The 22,500-nt window shown below is 45.6% G+C and overlaps 2 protein-coding genes and 1 long non-coding RNA gene across 6 annotated transcripts in view; all 3 read right to left on the bottom strand.

Annotated features, from left to right (window-relative positions):
- Positions 1 to 22,500, bottom strand: part of LOC108261543 (uncharacterized) — a 116,955-nt gene that overhangs the window by 7,019 nt on the left and 87,436 nt on the right. For 3 of the 4 annotated variants that reach the window (XM_053674475.1, XM_053674478.1, XM_053674476.1), the window contains 3 exons: positions 13,971 to 14,258; positions 12,688 to 12,975; positions 425 to 712 (listed from right to left, as the gene is read on the bottom strand). In XM_053674475.1, the coding sequence (XP_053530450.1) occupies positions 425 to 712; positions 12,688 to 12,975; positions 13,971 to 14,258 (864 nt within the window). The remainder of the gene's footprint in view (positions 1 to 424; positions 713 to 12,687; positions 12,976 to 13,970; positions 14,259 to 22,500) is intronic. The other variant, XM_053674477.1, reaches the window with a different exon arrangement.
- LOC128628941 (uncharacterized) lies at positions 8,404 to 10,308 on the bottom strand. The gene is made up of 2 exons (XM_053674479.1): positions 9,715 to 10,308; positions 8,404 to 8,971 (listed from the first exon to the last, which is right to left on the bottom strand). The coding sequence occupies exons 1-2, from the start codon at positions 10,291 to 10,293 to the stop codon at positions 8,618 to 8,620; spliced, it is 933 nt and encodes a 310-aa protein (XP_053530454.1). The 5' UTR covers positions 10,294 to 10,308; the 3' UTR covers positions 8,404 to 8,617.
- Positions 19,681 to 22,500, bottom strand: part of LOC128628942 (uncharacterized) — a 4,900-nt gene continuing 2,080 nt past the window's right edge. Inside the window, exons 4-5 of the long non-coding RNA XR_008393237.1 lie at positions 20,713 to 20,797; positions 19,681 to 20,432 (exon numbers count right to left, since the gene is read on the bottom strand). This is a non-coding gene — a long non-coding RNA (uncharacterized LOC128628942). The remainder of the gene's footprint in view (positions 20,433 to 20,712; positions 20,798 to 22,500) is intronic.

Below are 22,500 nucleotides of genomic sequence, written 5' to 3'. Positions count from 1 at the left end.
TATTCAGAGATGAAGCGAGGGCTACAATCCCACTGCACCTCTATCAGCTTTGATGTGTTCATGAAAGACATTTCTACTGAAAAAACCTCAGAATTGTCCCAAATTACACCAAAAATCAGGGGCAGTAATGTAAGGGCAGTATTGTACTGTAGGGGGCAGTAATGTAGGAAGCAGTAATGTACAGTAGGGGGCAGTAATGCAGAGACAGTAATGTACTGTAGGGGTAGTAATGTAGGGGGCAGTGATGTACTATGGGGGGCAGTAATGTAGGGGCAGTAATGCAGAGATAGTAATGTAGGAGCAGTAATGCAGAGGCAGTAATGTACTGTAGAGGGCAGTAATGTTGGGGCAGTAATGCAGAGGCAGTAATGTACTGTAGAGGGCAGTAATGTTGGGGCAGTAATGTACTGTAGGGGGGACGTACCTATCACAGCGACGGAGTACACACGGATGTCTTCTTTATTCTCCGTGTCCCGGATGGTGTAACGTCCACTATCACTGTGCGTCACGTCTCTCAGTGTGAGCTCTGGGTATCTGAGTGATGTTCTGAGTGTGTATTCAGCTTTACACTGTAGTGAGCGTTGAGTCACGTTACAGATCCGTTCACCATCAGCTGAATCACTGCTTGTATAAATCACCTCCACTGGCTCTGGTACGGTCAGATCCAGGATCAGATCTTCACCAGGGTTCTTCTGAACTGCTGAGAACACGGCTGAGGAGAAAACACATTCAGCTGTATTTATTCAGAGTCCACAACTAAAGTTCAAAGGTCACGTCAGTGTTTGCGTGGGGAAAGTTGCTGGTATTCAGAGTCGGTTACGCAGCTGCTTCAGTGGATTTTCTGAGCTCTGATGCTCAGATGATTAAAATCACCTGCGTGTTGTTCACACCTGTGAGGTTGCCAGATATTTGAGAAGCCAACTGCCTTCTTTAACGCTCGCGTCTCTGAGTTCTGATTACTGATGTGTGTGATTTCAGTACTAAACCCTGACTGTGTGATTAACTCCACTCTGAAAATGATCCTAATCATTCAGACTGAATGTTTTATCCGCAGTAGAAGAGATAAAGACACTCACTCTCAATGCTGAGGCGCACAGTAGAGATTTCTGAGACGCCACACTCACACGAGTACGTGTTCCTCATTCTGTAATCAGCTGCAGTGATGATGAGAGAGAGATCTCCATCCTGGTACTGATCATAAGACATATTATATCCCTTCACCAGTGAGCTGCACGACGTCTCATCACACCGAGCGAAGACAACATCTCGATTATTAAATAAAGACCATTTGACTGAACCAGAACATTTATATTCACATGAGAGAGTCACAGGCTGATGAAGCTTCACTGTTTTAGAACAGACAGCAGATAATACCGGAGCTGAAACAGAGAAGAAACTGAGAGTGAGAGTGTGCAGTGAGAGTGAGAGTGAGAGTGTACAGTCAGAGTGTGCAGTGAGAGTGTGCAGTGATTGGGAGTGTAGAGTGAGAGTGTACAGTGAGAGTGTACAATGAGAGTGTACAGTGAGAGTGAGAGTGTACAGTGAGAGTGAGAGTACAGTGAGAGTGTACTGTGACATTGAGAGTGTAGAGTGAGAGTGTGCAGTGAGAGTGTAGAGTGAGAGTGTAGAGTGAGAGTGTACAGTGAGAGTGTACAGTGAGAGTGAGAGTGTAGAGTGAGCGTGAGAGTGTACAGTGAGAGTGTACAGTGAGAGTGAGCGTGAGAGTGTACAGTGAGAGTGTAGAGTGAGAGTGTACAGTGAGAGTGTAGAGTGGGAGTGTAGAGTGGGAGTGTAGAGTGGGAGTGTAGAGTGGGAGTACACAGTGAGAGTGTAGAGTGAGAGTGTAGAGTGAGCGTGAGAGTGTACAGTGAGAGTGTACAGTGAGAGTGAGCATGAGAGTGTACAGTGAGAGTGTAGAGTGAGAGTGTACAGTGAGCGTGAGAGTGTAGAGTGAGAGTGTACAGTGAGAGTGTAGAGTGGGAGTGTAGAGTGGGAGTGTAGAGTGGGAGTGTAGAGTGAGAGTACACAGTGAGAGTGTACAGTGAGAGTGTACAGTGAGAGTGTACAGTGTGAGTGTACAGTGAGAGTGTACAGTGAGAGTGTACAGTGAGAGTGTAGAGTGAGAGTGAGAGTGTACAGTGAGAGTGTGCAGTGAGAGTGAGAGTGTAGAGTGAGAGTGAAGAGTGAGAGTGTGCAGTGAGAGTGCAGAGTGAGAGTGTAGAGTGTACAGTGAGAGTGTAGAGTGAGAGTGTACAGTGAGAGTGAGAGTGTAGAGTGAGAGTGTACAGTAAGAGTGTGCAGTGAGAGTGAGAGTGTAGAGTGAGAGTGTACAGTGAGAGTGAGAGTGTACAGTTAGAGTGTAGAGTGTAGAGTGAGAGTGTAGAGTGAGAGTGTACAGTGAGAGTGTAGAGTGTAGAGTGAGAGTGTAGAGTGAGAGTGTAGAGTGAGAGTGTAGAGTGTGCAGTGAGAGTGTAGAGTGAGAGTGAGAGTGTACAGTGAGAGTGAGAGTGTACAGTTAGAGTGAGAGTGTAGAGTGAGAGTGTAGAGTGAGAGTGTACAGTGAGAGTGTACAGTGAGAGTGTAGAGTGAGAGTGTAGAGTGAGAGTGTACAGTGAGAGTGTACAGTGTAGAGTGAGAGTGTACAGTGAGAGTGTACAGTGAGAGTGTAGAGTGAGAGTGTAGAGTGAGAGTGAGAGTGTAGAGTGAGAGTGAGAGTGTAGAGTGTAGAGTGAGAGTGTACAGTGAGAGTGTAGAGTGAGAGTGTAGAGTGAGAGTGTACAGTGAGAGTGTACAGTGAGAGTGTAGAGTGAGAGTGTAGAGTGAGAGTGAGAGTGTACAGTGAGAGTGTACAGTGAGAGTGTAGAGTGTAGAGTGTAGAGTGAGAGTGTAGAGTGTAGAGTGAGAGTGAGAGTGTAGAGTGAGAGTGTAGAGTGAGAGTGTACAGTGAGAGTGAGAGTGTACAGTGAGAGTGTAGAGTGAGAGTGAGAGTGTAGAGTGAGAGTGTAGAGTGAGAGTGTACAGTGAGAGTGTACAGTGAGAGTGAGAGTGTACAGTGAGAGTGTGCAGTGAGAGTGTACAGTGAGAGTTTAGAGTGAGAGTGTAGAGTGAGAGTGAGAGTGTAGAGTGAGAGTGTAGAGTGTAGAGTGAGAGTGTACAGTGAGAGTGTGCAGTGAGAGTGTAGAGAGTGAGCAGTGGTAGTAAATGTTGTGAGAGAGTGAACGACACTTACCAGTGGTGAATGTGAGGGTGAGTAAGAGCAGGACACAGTGGTGAACGCTGCAGGACTGCATGGCTGAGGAGACACAACACCACCATCAGTACTGCACAGGTGGAGAATAAAGCAGGAGAGAGAAACACACTCACAGCTACATGCGTGATCATCAGTGGATTCCAATAAACAGATGATGGTTTATAGCAGATCAACAATCACAAACGTTTTTAAAAGATCTGTTTATGTCGAGCGCTCGTCCTGCACGTCCCTGTGAATGAACTGAGAATATAAACACCATAATGTATTAGAACAAGAGCAGTAATATAAACCTGTGATTAATCTACACCTTCTGACCAATCAGAATTCACCAGCAGTGTGTTACAGTGTCATCACTGTGTGTGAGTGTGTGTGTGTGTGTGTGTGTGTGTGTGTGTGTGTGAGAGAGAGAGAGAGAGAGAGAGAGAGAGAGGGAGAGAGAGAGAGACAGAGAGAGAGACAGAGAGAGAGACAGAGAGAGAGGGAGAGAGAGACAGAGAGAGAGAGACAGAGAGAGAGACAGAAAGACAGAGAGAGGGAGAGAGAGACAGAGAGAGAGAGAGAGGGAGAGAGAGACAGAGAGAGAGAGAGAGAGAGACAGAGAGAGAGACAGAGAGAGTGAGAGAGACAGAGCGAGAGAGAGAGAGAGACAGACAGAAAGACAGAGAGAGAGAGAGAGAGACAGAGATAGAGAGAGACACAGAGAGCGAGACAGAGAGAGAAAGAGAGAGACAGAGAGCGAGAGAGAGAGAGACAGAGAGAGAGAGACAGAGAGAGAGACAGAGAGAGAGAGAGACAGAGAGCGAGAGAGACAGAGAGAGACAGAGAGAGAGAGAGAGAGAGACAGAGAGCAAGAGAGAGAGAGAGACAGACAGAGAGAGAGAGACAGAGAGCGAGAGAGAGAGAGAGACAGAGAGAGAGAGAGAGAGACAGAGAGAGAGAGAGAGCGAGAGAGAGAGAGAGACAGAGAGAGAGAGAGAGAGACAGAGAGAGAGAGAGAGAGAGAGAGAGACAGAGAGAGAGAGAGAGAGACAGAGAGAGAGAGAGAGAGAGAGACAGAGAGAGAGAGAGAGCGAGAGAGAGAGAGAGACAGAGAGAGAGAGAGAGACAGAGAGAGAGAGAGAGACAGAGAGAGAGAGAGACAGAGAGAGAGAGAGAGACAGAGAGAGAGAGACAGAGAGAGAGAGAGAGAGAGAGAGAGACAGAGAGAGAGAGAGAGAGAGACAGAGAGAGAGAGAGAGAGACAGAGAGAGAGAGAGAGACAGAGAGAGAGACAGAGAGAGAGAGAGAGAGAGAGAGACAGAGAGAGAGACAGAGAGAGAGAGAGAGAGAGACAGAGAGAGAGAGAGAGAGAGAGAGAGAGAGAGAGACAGAGAGAGAGAGACAGAGAGAGAGAGAGAGAGAGAGAGAGAGAGAGAGACAGAGAGAGAGAGACAGAGAGAGAGAGAGAGGAAGCTAAGGTCCACTTTGAGGCGTTACAGAGCACTAATCAGCACTAATTATTTCTGACCTTTTACAGTTTCCAGTATGAACTTGTCATAAACTCAGCGGATAAAACGTTTAGATGTCTGTGTTCATTTGTTATATTAATGAATAAATATGACTCGTTATCTCCAGGACATTATTTCCCTGTTTTCTGTTGCCAGGTTCACGTTACTGCGCATTCATGCTACACTTTAACAGGTCTGAACGACGACTGAACCAAAACATATCCAGTCGAACCTGTGTAGTTACCAGACCGTGTTTCTACAGGATGAGCTGACGACTGACGGGCGTTTCTCCTGTCTGCTTCGGTCTGATCACTATTCATACAACTTCTACTACTACTAATAATAATATCTTTAATTTATATCGTGCTTTTCTCACATCAAAGGTTTTGGTGTACAATTACAAGAAAAAAACAAAATAATTAAAGGACAAAATCAATCTAGTTATCCGAGTCCTTCAAAAGTTTCTGTGATCTAATTTCAGTGCTGTGGCTCTCACTTCTCCACTGAAGACCTACGCTGGTACGATCCACACACACCACACAGTCCACACACAGTCCACACACTCCACACACTCCACTCACTCCACACTCCATACACTCCACACAGTCCACACACACTCCACACACTCCACACACACTCCACACACTCCACACACACTCCACACACACTCCACACACACTCCACACACACTCCAGACAGTCCACACACTCCACACGGACACAGTGCCATGGAGCTCCACCACAACCCGCAGCAGCGGACACATTCCACCACCAACCAAAGGGATCACTACACAAGCCACAACAAACATCAAACACACACATTTTTACAACTGAAAAAGAAACATCTTCAGTGCGTAATCATGAACTGCAGCATGTGAGAACTGTGCTGAAAATTCCAGCGGAGTTCCTCACACTCAAACTGAAGATGGAAATCGTGTGTAAGTTACAGCGACTCCGACTCCAGCTGTTTTAAAGAAGATCAGGCAGCGGTAGTGTAATTCCATCGTCTCTAACATCATCACACAGCATTATAACACAATCACTGCGTGGAACATGTTACTGACTGAACTCCACCTCAGCTACACCTCACCTGTCTGACTTCCTGCACCTCACACTTCCTCAGGAAGAAGAACACTATGTCCTGTGCAGAATGGATTACAGAGGGAATATAGAGCTCAGACCGAGTGTCATGTCCGGTCATGGTGTGTGTTCTGCTCTAGCTAGATTAGCGTGTGTAAATATATACGATGATGTAAATGGGATATTCTGAGTTCCGTTCCGTTATTCAGGAACATTACAGGACTGTTAGAGTTACACGAGTCAGGGAGTCACATACTAAATAATTATGCACATTAAATCAGAACTAGATTATAATACAGATCACTTTAATGCAAAAGCTCCGCCTCCATAGTTTAGGCCCCGCCCCCAGACGGAGGCTGGGATAAACGTTTAAAACATTTCTCCATTTGATTTCGTTTTTATTTTGTTCTTATCTTTTATTATTCTAGTGTGAATCACACCTGGATCCACTTTCTTCCAGCCCCGCCCCCCGCCGAATTCCTTAACAGCCCCGCCCCCTCATCAGCCCCGCCCCCTCCCAGAGCCGCCAGTACGGACGGAGCTGGATGTTTCGGCGTTGTGAAACTTCCGGTTTGTTTAAGTGCAGTTCGCAGTCCAAATAAAACTAATCAGAGTTTAACATTACAGATCTGTATGAAGACATAAACACATCATATCTGTGATAAACTCACCAGGAGAAGCTCTTCACTCCTCTCTCTCTCTCTCCACTTTCGATTCCGGACTTCCGGTGACGTCATCGCGCCGCCTGGATTCCTGCACGCACGCACACGCGCGCTGTGGATACAGGAATGTAGCTCCTGTGTAGCAGGTGTCTGAGTTCTGGACTGTGATTGGTCAGAAGCTGTGGATTCACTTGTTCCACATGAAATGTGACAGAAGCTGATGAACCTGTGAGCGGTTTCTCTTTAATAATGTTAGAATAGTTGGTAAACTGCAGCGCTAGAAGAGAAATAAACCACACGGAGACGTGCTGTTGTAGGAAAATAATCATCTTCAGGATGAACCGCAGTGTGTGTCGGCCGCGTCACACCGGCCTGCTGTGGATTATTTCTCTAGAACACGCCCCCGAGTGTTTTATTTAGAGCTCGTGGTCTGTTCCGGACCCAAGTGAACGTTCTAGCAGGTGATTAATATTCCCGCTTCTCCATGGGCTTAAACCTCGGGCTTCTCTTTACAGGAGAACACATCGTATTACCACCAACACGCCTCCTTTAACTCCTTTAACTAATCACTACATCAGATTAAAGTCTGATCAGATCTCAGCATCCTGATGGGACTTGTGAACTTGTGAACCGGGAACAGGAATAAAGTCAGGGACGGACACGAGTGCAGGGACACAACACTTTATTTAAAAAGCTGCAGGACAAAATGAAACGGGAACAGAGCGTGTATCTGAACCCACGCGACGGTCAGGAGATCGGAGAACAGCACAGACGCTACTGCGACTATTCCAGATGTTTCTCCTTCACCTGAGCACTGAAAGAGTGTTAGTGACCTCTCTAATAAATCAGCACATGGTGTTAAATATATACATGCGGAACGTGAGCTAAGTGGAACACACACTGATAGATTCTAGTTCCTATAAAAACACAGAAAGACAGGACCCCCCCCCCCCCCCCCACACACACACACACACAGCTGTCAATCATTCAGTTCGGCTCCATGTGATCTGTGTAGAGCTTTTAACGATGGAGATGATCACACAGCAGCTGTACAGAAATGAAGCGAGCGTTAGAATAAAACACTCCACAGATACGTGCTGATCTGTTTTCCAACACTGATTATTTACAGGAGGAATTCTGATGGATTTCCTTCCCACTAAACCCTCGTCACTGACTGGCCACAGCGGAGGAGTCGGCTTTTACTGCTACGCTGCTAAAGCAGATTAGACTACTGTCCATGTGGAGCTTCAGCACCTTCTCACAACCTGGACGACGGCTCCTTACGTGTTCCTGACTACTGCGATACGACCCCACTCTGCTCCAGCCGAGGGTGGGGTGCCGAGGTCTGACTTCTCCCCTGTGACCTCGGATTCCACACGAGATAGGAAAGAAATAATAAAGAATGATGTTGATATTGTTCACACACAAGCCTGAAGAATTCTTCTTCTCTAATTACTGCTCAAACATCACGTAAAATGGTAAAATGGTCTGCACTTATATAGCGTTTTTATCCAAAGCGCTTTACACTGTGTCTCATTCACACACACACACACACCAATGGTAGCAGAGCTGCCATGCAAGGCACTAACTTGCCATTGGGAGCAACTTGGGGTTCTCAACTGTGATCACTTTCACACTGCACTGAAGAGGAAGTGCTCCAACACACACACACACACACACACTTCCTACACATACACACACACACACACCTCATTTCCTACACATACACACGCAAACACACCGTATTTCCTACACACACACACACATACACACACTCTCTCTCTCTCACACACACACACACACACATGCAAACACACCTTATTTCCTACACACACACACACACACACTGTATCCTACACAATAACATAAAGGTGAAAGATTATAAACATATGATTCTATAATTATGATTATATGATTATATAATGTTTATATAATGTTTATATAATGTTTATAGAATGTTTATATAATGTTTATAGAACGTAACGTAATGTATATAATGTAATATAATAAGAATAAATGCACAGTGTACAATAATAGATTACACACTCGTATCACAGAAGATGTGTGTGTGTGTGTGTGTGTGTGTGGTGGGGGGGGGTGTATCTTTCTCCTAAATGCTTCTGTATTCTGTCGTGTAGATTAAACATTATGGTACAGTGGTTCTGACTCTACTGGCTGATTCTCAGAGCGTTCTGCAGAGACTGGTTTGGGTTTGTATTTCTGCAGCTCTTCCTCCTTATCTTCACACCACTTTCCCAACGCACTCAGAAGAGCCTCCGTATCATCAATCATTAACTTCACATTTGCTTCATCACCGTGCTTCTCCTTGAAGGGTTTTAGACCATCTCTCTTCTTCCAGCACCAGTACTTTATTTTATTCAGATCTGAATCCACCTGGGTGCAGAGGGAGGACCGCGACTGTGAGGACTCACTGCGCCTCAGGATCTCAAGGTTACCTATCACCCACTCCATCATCCTCATCATCTTCATCAGCTGCTTAGGAGATACACAGAGCGCACACACACACACACACACACACACACACACACATACCATACATACCGTCAGTATACACATACATAAACACACACACTCCTGCTGAACCGCTTTTACACACCTACACCAGGACACACACACAATTAGCTTCAGGAGCGCTGGCAGAACTACATGTGTGTGTAACTGTGTGTGTAAGAGTGTGTAACTGTGTGAGAGAATGTGTGTGTGTGTAACTGTGTGCGAGTGTGTGAGAGAGTGTGTGTATAATTGTGTGCGAGTGTGTGAGAGAGCGTGTGTGTGTAACTGTGAGAGTGTATAACTGTGTGAGAGAGTGTAACTGTTTGTGTGTGTGTAACTGTGTGAGAGAGTGTGTGTGTAACTGTGAGTGTGAGAGAGTGTGTGTAACTGTGTGAGAGTGTGAGAGAGTGTGTGTGTAACTGTGAGTGTGAGAGTGTAACTGTGTGTGTGTGTAACTGTGTGTGTGTGTGTGAGAGAGAGTGTGTGTGTGTGTGTGTAACTTTGTGTGTGTGTAACTGTGTGTGAGTGTGTAACTGTGTGAGAGTGAGTGTAACTGTGTGTGTGTGTATGTAACTGTGTGTGTGCGTGTGTGTAACTGTGTGTGTGTGTGTGTGTGTGTGTGTGTAACTGTGTGTGTGTGTGTGTGTGTGTGTGTGTGTAACTGTGTGTGTGTGTGTGTGTGTGTCTGTAACTGTGTGTCTGTGTAGAAACAATAAACGCACCTTTCCTGAGCCAGACAGTAGAGATTCAGTCTGTATTGTTTTATACAAGTTTCTGCACAGTTCCAGATCTCGTCTCCTTCTGCTGCAGAACGATCCGACACGGTCTTTATATCTCCTGTTCTCTCTGTACTGCTTTTCCAGATCATTAATCTTCTTCTCCACTTCCTCAAACATCTTCTTCAATTCCTCCATCTTGCTCCTCAGTTCCTCATCGAAAATTGTCTCCATCTGTTTGGTATGTGGATTGAACTGGTCTTTTCTTCTTCGATTTTCATAGTGAAGAAGGTTGAACAGTTGCCTCATTTTCCCAACCACTGCTTGCTCTCCATTCTCCACCTGTTCCCCACACACACACACACACACACACACACACACACACACACACACACACACACACACACACACAGGTTGTGTTTGGAGCTGAACTGTACAGAAGAGTGTAAATGAGTGAAGCAGAAGAGAAGAAATGAAGACAGAGGGACTCTGTAGTGAAATGTTTCTGTCAGTAAAGAAAGTAACAGATTGTATAATAAACCAGTCTTCACAATAAAAAGCATGTTGCTGTGTGTCAGGGATCATCTGCAGGAACAGGAGAGAGAGGACACTTTAATAGGAACACCTGCACACTCATACAGTTATCTGACCAGCCAATCACGTGTCAGCATAAAATCCTGCAGATCCAGGACTAGAGCTTCAGGTCATGTTCACATCAAACATCAGAATGAAGGAACAGTCTGATCTCTGTGAAGTCTGATCTCTGTGAAGTCTGATCTCTGTGACTTTAACCCTGGTGTGTGTGTTGGTATCAGACGGGCTGGTTTGAGGATTTCAGAAACTGCTGATCTCCTGTTGGGATTTTCACACACACACACACACACACACACACACACACACATACACACATACACATACACACACACACACACCAGTCTCTAGAGTTTACACACAATGGTGTAACAAACAGAAATCCATCCAGCGCGGTGTGTGTGTGTGTGTGTGTGTTGGAGGAGGAGGAGGTCAGAGGAGAATGTGCAGACGCGTTGGATCTGACAGGAAGACTACAGTAACACAAATCATCAGTCTTTACAGCCGCGGTGAACAGAAACATCTCTGAAAGTGCAACACATCAAACATGAAGGTGGATGAGCCACAACAGCAGAAGACCACAACAGGTTCCTCTCCTATCAGCCAAGAAGAAGAATCTGAGTGGACACACACACACACACACACACACACACACACACACACACACACACCCTGTACAGGTAAAGACTGGAAGAACAGCACCGGGTCTGATGATGAAGCTCGATTTCTCCTGTAAGATGCAGAAGTGTTGGAGTTCAGCATCAGCAGCATGAATCCATGAAGCCAGTCTGCTCGGTGTGAACGAGTCAGGCTGGTGGAGGTGCTGTAATGCTGTGGGGAATGTCTTCTTGCACACATTGGGCCTCTTAATACCAGTGGAGCATTGTCTAAATACAACAGCCTGTCTGAGTATTGTTGCTGATCTCCTGCATCGCTTACAGACATGATTTACCATCTTCTAACATCTTCCAACATCTTCTAACATCTACTAACATCTACTAACATCTACTAACATCTACTAACATCTTCTAACATCTACTTCCAGCACGATGACGCACCACGTCTCACTGCACAAGTCGCCTCAAACCGCTTCCATGAACACCATGATGAGCTGAGGGAACTTCACCGTCCTCCCCAGCCAGCAGATCGGACTCCTGTAGAGAAGCTTTAGGATGTGCTCCAGCAGGAGATCCACAGCACGAGTGCAGCTGACAATCTGCAGGAATGATGATGTGATCATGATGTCACCATGGAGCAGAACCTCAGAGGAACCCACCTGAGAGCTGAGAGCTGCGTGTGTGTAATGATGAGTAGGGTGTGGGGGTTAGTCACAGTGGAGAAGTGGACAGTCAGCTCAATGCTGCCTTTTCCACAATCCACATTATTCTACTGTCTCAGCAGATCATCTTTCCTCACAGCCGCTCTCTCTTTCAGCTCAGAACATCCTGATCAACACTGACAGTGGAAGAGATCTGATGGAGAAACTCGTCCTTAAAGATCTCTTCCTCTGCTCCATGTGGAGGTGTGTGATGGAATTATTCCTGAAGTATCTCTGGGATTTGAATCCCTCACATCAGTACGATTTTACAGACGCTGTGTGTACGTGTCTGGACAGACGGAGTGGATTTTCCTTCTATAAACTGAGCGGCAGAAAGAAGTCCAGGTGATATTGATCCCGTCTGAATGGACATGTGGAGAAAGATTGTGGTTTAGATCCTGTGGGAAAAGAGGCTTTGTGTTTCTTCTTCAGAATAAAGAGGCTCCAGGAAACACTCGCTCTTTTACACACAGAGAAATAAAATACAGACGTGTTTAAAAGGATGTGGGAGACGTTCTGATCTAGTAACGCAACGTTAGATCATTAATAACAATCATCACATTCTTATTACATTACTTCTTTACACACACAGTTACTCTTACCTCTCTGCGCTCCTCCTCAGCTACTCTCCGTTTGTATATTATCACTCCAATGATCCCCAGCACCACCAGCACCAGCACCACTATTCCTGCAGTCATCCCCTTACTCAACCCTACAACACACACACACACACACACACACACGCACATGCAAGCACACGCACACGCACACACATGCACGCACACACACGCACACACACAGGGTAGTAATGAGAGTGTGTGAGGAGGATGATGTTCTTGCTGGTGCAGTTACAGTGGAGGTTAAAACATGAGTGATAACGGTCAGGTTTCACTGAAAATGACGAGTAAACGTTCCTCCTGAATCCTCCGAGTGCTGCCTAATAACGTAAACACCACAAACACGTTCATGCAGATCGGTGTGGAATTCTTTAAGAACGCTGAACACCACCGTATATAACGTTTCCCATAATTCAGTGTTTAACCTTCATTACACATCACACTGAGACGTACCTGTCACAGAGACGGAGTACACACGGATGTCTTCTTTATTCTCCGTGTCCCGGATGGTGTAAAGTCCACTATCACTGTGCGTCACGTCTCTCAGTGTGAGCTCTGGGTATCTGAGTGATGTTCTGTGTGTGTATTCAGCTTTACACTGTAGTGAGTGTTGAGTCACGTTACAGATCCGTTCACCATCAGCTGAATCACTGCTTGTATAAATCACCTCCACTGGCTCTGGTACGGTCAGATCCAGGATCAGATCTCCATCATGCTTCACCTGAACTGCTGAGAACACGGCTGAGGAGAAAACACATTCAGCTGTATTTATTCAGAGTCCACAACTAAAGTTCAAAGGTCACGTCAGTGTTTGCGTGGGGAAAGTTGCTGGTATTCAGAGTCGGTCACGCAGCTGCTTCAGTGGATTTTCTGAGCTCTGATGCTCAGATGATTAAAATCACCTGCGTGTCGTTCACACTTCCAGAGATCAGAACACAGAATGTGGGGTGGAGAAGGAAAGGGTGTGTTTACTTTGCTGTTGAATGGAATTCGGTGTGAAAGTGAGAGACGATTTAAAAATAAGTACACCCTTCCTACTTCCACAGCCAGGTGTTACTAATGAAATGTGTACACACGCGCACACACACACGTGCACACACGCGCGCACACACGCGCGCTCACACACACGCGCGCACACACACGCGCGCACACACACGCGCGCACACACACACACACGCGCACACACGCACATCGCTGGACTCAAAGTCCCAGAATGCACTGCAGCTACAGGACGCAGAGTTAGGAAGGAGAACGGGCTAGGCTAGTTAGCGATCTAGGAGGTGAGGAGCGTGATGGAGGATTAGGATTAAAGCCCAAGCTTGTAAACTATTCACTAAAGTGAAAATACACCCACATGTCCATGAAAGACGTTTCCACTAAAAACTCAGAGCTTCAGTATAAAATGAATCTCGGAGGTCACTGAAGATGTTCATTCTAAAAATGAAGATCTCCGCTGTTCAGGGTGGAGTTCTCCTTTTAGAGTTCCTCTAGAGAGAAGGTTCTAGATTCGACCTCTGTAAAGGTTCACAGGTTAAAGAGCTACTTCTCAATAAAATGCTGAAAACGACGAGTAAACGTTCCTCCTGAATCCTCCGAGTGCTGCCTAATAACGTAAACACCACAAACACGTTCATGCAGATCGGTGTGGAATTCTTTAAGAACGCCGAACACCACCGTATATAACGTTTCCCATAATTCAGTGTTTAACCTTCATTACACATCACACTGAGACGTACCTGTCACAGCGACGGCGTACACACGGATGTCTTCTTTATTCTCCGTGTCCCGGATGGTGTAAAGTCCACTATCACCGTGCGTCACGCCTCTCAGTGTGAGCTCTGGGTATCTGAGTGATGTTCTGAGTGTGTATTCAGCTTTACACTGTAGTGAGCGTTGAGTCACGTTACAGATCCGTTCACCATCAGCTGAATCACTGCTTGTATAAATCACCTCCACTGGCTCTGGTACGGTCAGATCCAGGATCAGATCTCCATCATGCTTCACCTGAACTGCTGAGAACACGGCTGAGGAGAAAACACATTCAGCTGTATTTATTCAGAGTCCACAACTAAAGTTCAAAGGTCACGTCAGTGTTTGCGTGGGGAAAGTTGCTGGTATTCAGAGTCGGTTACGCAGCTGCTTCAGTGGAGTTTCTGAGCTCTGATGCTCAGATGATTAAAATCACCTGCGTGTCGTTCACACCTCCAGAGATCAGAACACAGAATGTGGGGTGGAGAAGGAAAGGGTGTGTTTACTTTGCTGTTGAATGGAATTCGATGTGAAAGTGAGAGACGATTTAAAAATGAAGAGATCTCAGGTTTAGATTTGTAATTAAAGTTTAAAAACATGTTTTCACTTCATCATTACGGGAGATTAAGTGTTGATTGATGGTAAAAATCTCAATTCTCTCCGTTCAGCATCAAATCCACAACACAATAACGTGTGCCCCAAGTGAAGGGGTGTGAATACTTTCTGAACCCACTGTGTGTGTCTGAACGAACAGCACTAGCTGTAATTATCACATGAATCACCGGTTTCATTAAACAATAATGAAAGAAGCATTTCTACATGATTATGTGAAGAACTGTGATGATGTTGTGCTCCACCAGCAGCACTTCATGAAGCTCCGAGACTCTAAATGGAGGAGATGAAACTGTAGAGAGACGTAGGAGATTTTATCTCTCTTTAATTCACTATGTTGATGTGCGGAATTAATCAAATCATCTCAGTGTTTGTGGGATTCGATGCGCTCTCCTGTACAGAAACTTCACATTCTTTACAGTTTCATTTTTATAAGTTTCATTTTGAAGTGAATCCATAATTGAATGAATAACGAACAGTGTCTCTAATTAAGACGTCACCTCTGACGAGCTCTGTGCTAAATAAAGCCTGTTTTAGATAAACTCCGCCCCTGCATGCGTGACTCTCACCTGACTTCTGAACAGTGTTGAGTGTGTAGTTACGTCTGAGTTCTGAATACTGATGTGTGGAATTTCAGGATTAAATCCTAACTGTGCTCTTAACTCTGAATGTGACCCCAATAATTCAGACTGAATGTTTTATCAGCAGTAGAAGAGATAAAGACACTTACTCTCAATGCTGAGACGCCACACAGCGTAGTCTATGCTGCGACACTCACACGCGTACGTGTCCCTCATACTGTATTCAGCTGCAGTGATGGTGAGAGAGAGATCTCCCTTCTTGTACTGACCATGAGACATTTCATATCCCTTCACCACTGAGCTGCATGATGTCTGATCACACCGAGCGACGACAGATCGAGTATTTTTGAAGGTCCACATGGCCTCACCAGGACATTTATGGTCACATGGGAGAGTCACACGCTGATGAAGCTTCGCCTGGACACGACAGACCGCAGCTGCTACAGGAGCTGAAAGAGAGAATAAACCCTTTATGTCAAGGCCAAAACTATGAAGATGAGTTTAGATTTAAATTGAAGAATAAAGTGAGAGCACTGCGCTCTTTTCCACCGTGTGGATTAATCTGACTGCTGCAGGTGTAAAAACTCATACAGAGAAAATTCAGGGCTGTGTCCCAAACCACGTAAAGTGCACTAAGATTCCTAAACACCAATCACACGCTGTAGTGACATTTAATGTGAAAATATAGTGACAGTGTACAGTGAGAGTGTAGAGTGAGAGTGAGAGTGTAGAGTGAGAGTGTAGAGTGAGAGTGTAGAGTGTACAGTGAGAGTGAGAGTGTAGAGTGAGAGTGTAGAGTGTACAGTGAGAGTGAGAGTGTAGAGTGAGAGTGTAGAGTGAGAGTGTAGAGTGTACAGTGAGAGTGAGAGTGTAGAGTGAGAGTGTACAGTGAGAGTGTAGAGTGAGAGTGAGAGTGTAGAGTGAGAGTGTACAGTGAGAGTGTAGAGTGAGAGTGAGAGTGAACAGTGAGAGTGAGAGTGTAGAGTGAGAGTGTAGAGTGAGAGTGTACAGTGAGAGTGTAGAGTGAGAGTGTAGAGTGTACAGTGAGAGTGAGAGTGTAGAGTGAGAGTGTAGAGTGAGAGTGTACAGTGAGAGTGAGAGTGTACAGTGAGAGTGTACAGTGAGAGTGTAGAGTGAGAGTGTACAGTGTGCAGTGAGAGTGAGAGTGTAGAGAGTGAGCAGTGGTAGTAAATGTTGTGAGAGAGTGAACGACACTTACCAGTGGTGAATGTGAGGGTGAGTAAGAGCAGGACACAGTGGTGAACGCTGCAGGACTGCATGGCTGAGGAGACACAACACCACCATCAGTACTGCACAGGTGGAGAATAAAGCAGGAGAGAGAAACACACTCACAGCTACATTTTATCATTAAAGCTGCAGTTTACTGGAACGCAGTGTGTGTGTGAGTGAGAAACAGTAGAGAAGTGTAAACTCCTCTGTGATGAAGATTTGGGAAACTGAAAGTTACAGCTTCACCTCTGACTGTTACACAGCGCTGACACTGGAGACTCCTTCCATAAATCGGTCTATGTGGAGCTGTTACTATAGAAACGATAAGGTATTGGAGCGAGCGCATTAATATAAACCTGCGCTACTGTCAGAGCCGCTGTTATAGAAAACTAATCACCTCCTCCTGACCAATCACAGTCCAGATCTGAACAGCAGCAGACGATAAATTAGGGATAAATTCATACATTTAAAATCTATATCCTGAATGTATATATTTCTGTAACGCTGCTTTGGGACAACGTCCACTGTTAAAAGTGTTATATAAATAAAACTGAACTGAACTGAATGAAGGTCGTAACGTCGTCTGTGTATTAGCAGAACAGCGTCCACACGTGTCACGTGGTATAAGACGATGGTATCAGAGCATGTTTATGAGTACCACTACGAGTAAATGAACACAGTAGTGGCACGATAGCAGACCCCAGCATCAGTATCCACACACCTCCAGTCATAATAACACACCAGCTTCCAGTAGCAGTGAGTGTAGTGGTGTAGTATTCAGACATCCTGCACTGTTTACTACCTTACTGTGTGGATTACCTTCAACTGCCCTCACCTTCACTGACACACTGTCCATCTGTTTAAAAGCTCACCAAGATCACCACCACTTCAACACTTCTTCACCAGCTAACATGTTGTGTAATCACATCCAGCTGCTTTCATGTTCCACACAACAACTCCAATAAAAACACACAGGACTTCTACACAACAGTCGGGATTTCTCCACAACTGCTGAAAACTCCATCTTGGTCTGACCGACAGGCCGAGCTGCTCCCACTGGTGGACACAAACAGTTACTACACCACAGCTACTAATACCACAGCATAGACCCACGGTTTAAAGAGAACACCACAACAGTGGGGTCAATAGAACATCTGAAACACTTCCTGCTCAGTTTAGTCAGTAATGAGGAAGATGGAGGAGAACTGAGCACCAGGAGAAGATGGGCTGCAGTGTGAGCAGCTAGGATTGGGTTTAGGTCACACTACCTCGAGTTTTCAGCAGGAAGAGCTTCAACATCACCTCACTTCCTGTTTGTTTATCCCACGCTTTGTGCTTTCTCACTAACACGACAAGCTACACACACACACACACACAGAGGAGATAAATTTGTGCCAAAACTAAAACAAATCTCCCATTTCACAAACAAACCCAATCTTCCCTGTAAAAGTAAACTGGAGTCTGAAACTAACAGGAAGTGATTTATACAAAGAGTAATTAGAGAGAACACACAGAGGTGTAACTCATAAATGTTCTGTTTCACAAATATAAATAACTAGGAGTCTACACCATATTTCACTCATAAACACAATCAATTCCACAAATCTGTGAACAAATATCAAATCCAGTGTGTACAAACACACACCTCTCTGTCCGGTTTGTGAGACTCGGGACTTTTTGTTTGTTTATTTATTTATTTATTTATTAGAGATGGCATCTGAACAGCTTCCTGTTCCACCCAGCAGATGGCGCTGTCGGTCAGTTTCTCTCCACAGTGTTCTCCTGGAGCTCCAGTCTCAGCTCCACTCCCTGATGACGGCTGGAATAAATGTGGGGTTCTGTGCTAAAGCTTCATCCCTCCAACACTTTTACACTGTAGAGAACCTGCACTACAATCTGTACACATACTCACACGTGTGTACTGAGGAAACACATCAAAACAAAGCACTTCCGCTTCCGCCTCGTCTCTAAAGAAGAAGCGCTGTAGTGAAAGAATGTGAAATGTAACTGTAAACAGATCAAAGCACCGCGGTGATGAACACAGTGTACAGTAGTGTGTGCAGTAGAAGAGGAAGAACAGAGGAAATGATGTGAGAGGGAAAGAAGGCGCTAGAAGGCGCTATAACGGGCCTCCGCGACCCCACCCAGCCTGGAGGATTCTCCTCTAACAGCGCGGTGTGAAGTGTGTTTTATTCCTCACTCCACACACACTCCACACACACTCCACACACACTCCACACACACTCCACACACACTCCACACACACTCCACACACACTTCACTGCGTTCATCTGCACTCTGTCTTCTGGAACCTGCAACATTAAATTCTGTTCACAATAAACTCACCTCGAGATCTTCTTCACTCCGCTTTCTTCTCTCTTTCTAACCGCGCACTTCTGACTTTCGATTTCGATTCCGGAAGTAGGAAAGGGTTGGCGTGGCAGCTTCCTGTGACGTCACCGCTGCACCGCTCTACATAGCCACAGGCGGCGCTAAAACTCTGAAACTTTCCTCCTGCAGTTCTGCTCTTTCTGACTAATAATAATAATAATAATAATAATAATAATAATAATAATAATAACAACAACAATAATAACAGTAATAATAATAATAGCAACTATAATAATACTACTACTACTACTAATAATAATAACAGTAATAATAATAATAATAATAATAATAATAATAATAATAGTAATGATGATGATGTAGAGAGTCTTTTCTCTGTAAATGTAGCGTGAGTGTGATGTGGTGGTCAGTTAGTGATCTCTACACTGAGGGATCCACTGGTTCTCTCTCATCTTCATCATCATCAGTTTCTGTGATCACGAACACAACGCTGCACATTATTCATCTTTTCTTCTCTTCTCAACGTATTTCAGCTCTAAAGCTTTTCAGGATTTCAGGAACGATTTCTCTTCTGCATCGTGTTCCCCGAGGATAATAAATTATTATTCACATTTGTTAGTCAGTAAACTTCATTTAAAAACTTTTATGGTCATGTAAATGATTAGTTACGGGTATTCGTGTGAAAGTTCCCATCATGCATTGCTGTACAGGTTGGTTTGATGGTTCTGGACTCCAGAGTTTGTTTGTAACCGGCCGAGACCACCTCAGTCATTTCTGCTTACACACGAGCTGCTGCACAGGATTATGGGAAATGTAGGACAGAGAGATACCGGATCTCAGAAGGTAGAATTCTGCTGCCTCTAAATACAGACGTTTTTAATTCCCTCACAAACACTACAACACGTATTTAATAAACTACACCGTGTGAAGCGCAAAACAGATCTTTATTAGTTTATCAGCTTTATAGTGTACACATTTTACTGAAATATAACATCTGGAACAAAATAAAGATGATTAATGATTCATTAAAGATTCATTTCTTTCCTTTCGATCCGTATCCGTTATCTGCTACAGGTTCCTCTACAGGTTCCTCTACAGGTTCCTCTGCAGGTTCCTCTACAGGCTCCTCTACAGGTTCCTCTATAGGTTCCTCTACAGGTTCCTCTGCAGGTTCCTCTACAGGTTCCTCTGCAGGTTCCTCTATAGGTTCCTCTACAGGTTCCTCTGCAGGTTCCTCTATAGGTTCCTCTACAGGTTCCTCTGCAGGTTCCTCTATAGGTTCCTCTACAGGTTCCTCTGCAGGTTCCTCTGCAGGTTCCTCTGCATGCTCCTCGTTGTTGTTGAAGATGTTTATATTCGGTGTGTTTGGTGTGAGCGAGATCAGATGTTTTCTGATCCGTTGATTCTGATTCTATTTGATTTTATTGGTGTGTTAATGGTTTATGGTTCTCAGTGTGTTGATGTAGAGATTATGTAGCCGCTGCTGCTCGACCCACAATGCTTTGCGTGTTCAGGTGTGTTGGAGCACAGCAGGTACGTCAGGTTGGTCGCCGTCATTAACTCCTCGTTGTCTGAGTCGGGATCAAAGAACGAGCGCATGGGAGCTTCCTGTTCCATGATCTCCACATCACAGCTCTCACACTCCTCCACCGCCAGAGCACCGATCTCCTTACTCACCTGAGCACAGAGTATTACTATTATTATTATTATTATATTATTATTATTATTATTATATTCATATTATTATTATCATTATTATTATCATCATCATCATCATCATCATTATTATTATTATTATTATATTATTATTATATTATTATTATCATCATCATTATCATTATTATCATCATCATTATCATTATTATCATCATCATCATCATCATCATCATCATTATTATTATTATTATTATTATTATTATTATTGCAGTGAGACGTGTGAACAGTGAGAGGTTATTACCTTATACACATCATCATCCAGCTCCATCATCTTCATGTTGTGATGTTTGGGGAAAATAAACACATCTACAACGATTCCTCTCACACTGACACACACACACACACACACACACACACACACACACACACACACACACACACAGAGTTACTGTTACTCCGTGCAGTTGATTATTTTCCTATGGAGAAGCGTACAGCTGATCTACAGTGGAGGGTGGTGCATGGGGCCGTGGACACAAACAGACACGTGACGCATATCGACTCCACCGTAGCTACAACGTGCCCTTTCTGTGATGGAGAGGAAACGACAGACCACCTTTTCTCACCATGTGACAGATTAACAGTAATGTTTAATACACTGGGAGTCTGGACGGGGAAGTCGGTCCGATACTAACCGAGAGCCTGTTTATTTCTGCTCCTAAATATTCAGTTGCACAGAAAGAAGAGATCTGCGTGCTTAATTTTTATAATAGTCCAGGCCAAACTAGCTACCTGACTCACACGGAAAATAAAATGAAAGGCAGTGGAGCACTGAACCCAGAACTGATGCTGAAAACCCTTTTGAAGGCCAGAGTCAGGATTGAATTTATTTACTCAGAAATGTCACACAGACTGCAGGGCGTGTGTAAGGTTTGGGGGCGGGGCGTGTGTAAGGTTTGGGGGCAGGGCGTGTGTAAGGTTTGGGGGCGGGACGTGTGTAAGGTTTGGGGCAGGGCGTGTGTAAGGTTTGGGGGCGGGACGTGTGTAAGGTTTGGGGGCGGGATGTGTGTAAGGTTTGGGGGCGGGATGTGTGTAAGTTTCGGGGGCAGGGCGTGTGTAAGGTTTGGGAGCGGGACGTGTGTAAGGTTTGGGGGCGGGACGTGTGTAAGGTTTGGGGGCGGGATGTGTGTAAGTTTCGGGGGCAGGGCGTGTGTAAGGTTTGGGAGCGGGACGTGTGTAAGGTTTGGGAACGGGATGTGTGTAAGGTTTGGGGGCGGGATGTGTGTAAGGTTTGGGGCAGGGCGTGTGTAAGGTTTGGGGCAGGGCGTGTGTAAGGTTTGGGGGCGGGACGTGTGTAAGGTTTGGGGGCGGGACGTGTGTAAGGTTTGGGGGCGGGATGTGTGTAAGGTTTGGGGCAGGGCGTGTGTAAGGTTTGGGGCAGGGCGTGTGTAAGGTTTGGGGGCGGGACGTGTGTAAGGTTTGGGGGCGGGACGTGTGTAAGGTTTGGGGGCGGGACGTGTGTAAGGTTCGGGGGCAGGGCGTGTGTAAGGTTTGGGGGCGGGGCGTGTGTAAGGTTCGGGGGCGGGGCGTGTGTAAGGTTCGGGGGCGGGGCGTGTGTAAGGTTTGGGGCGGGGCGTGTGTAAGGTTTGGGGGCAGGGCGTGTGTAAGGTTCGGGGATGGGGCGTGTGTAAGGTTTGGGGGCAGGGCGTGTGTAAGGTTTGGGGGCGGGGTGTGTGTAAGGTTTGGGGGCGGGGCATGTGTAAAGTTTGGGGGCAGGACTTGTGTAAGGTTTGGGGGCGGGGTGTGTGTAAGGTTTGGGGGCAGGGCGTGTGTAAGGTTCGGGGGCGGGGCGTGCGTAAGGTTTGGGGGCAGGGCGTGTGTAAGGTTTGGGGGCAGGGCGTGTGTAAGGTTCGGGGGCGGGGCGTGTGTAAGGTTTGGGGGCGGGGCTTGTGTAAGGTTCGGGGGTGGGGCGTGTGTAAGGTTCGGGGGTGGGGCGTGTGTAAGGTTTGGGGGTGGGGCATATGTAAGGTTTATGGGCAGGGCGTGTGTAAGGTTTGGGGGTGGGGTGTGTGTAAGGTTTGGGGGCGGGGTG

Source organism: Ictalurus punctatus, chromosome 22, assembly GCF_001660625.3.
Source record: "Ictalurus punctatus breed USDA103 chromosome 22, Coco_2.0, whole genome shotgun sequence".
Classification (NCBI taxonomy): Eukaryota; Metazoa; Chordata; class Actinopteri; order Siluriformes; family Ictaluridae; genus Ictalurus; species Ictalurus punctatus.
The sequence above is the reverse complement of the archived record's forward strand: the minus strand, read 5'-3'. Positions and strand labels throughout refer to the sequence as shown.

Excerpts from the sequence above, each read along its gene's own strand:
- LOC128628941 (XM_053674479.1), bottom strand. The coding sequence starts at position 10,293 with ATGATCCCTGACACACAGCAACATGCTTTTTATTGTGAAGACTGGTTT. Across the intron at positions 8,972-9,714 it reads TACTGTCTGGCTCAGGAAAG|CTGATGAAGATGATGAGGAT; the intron begins GTGCGTTTATTG and ends TCTCCTAAGCAG.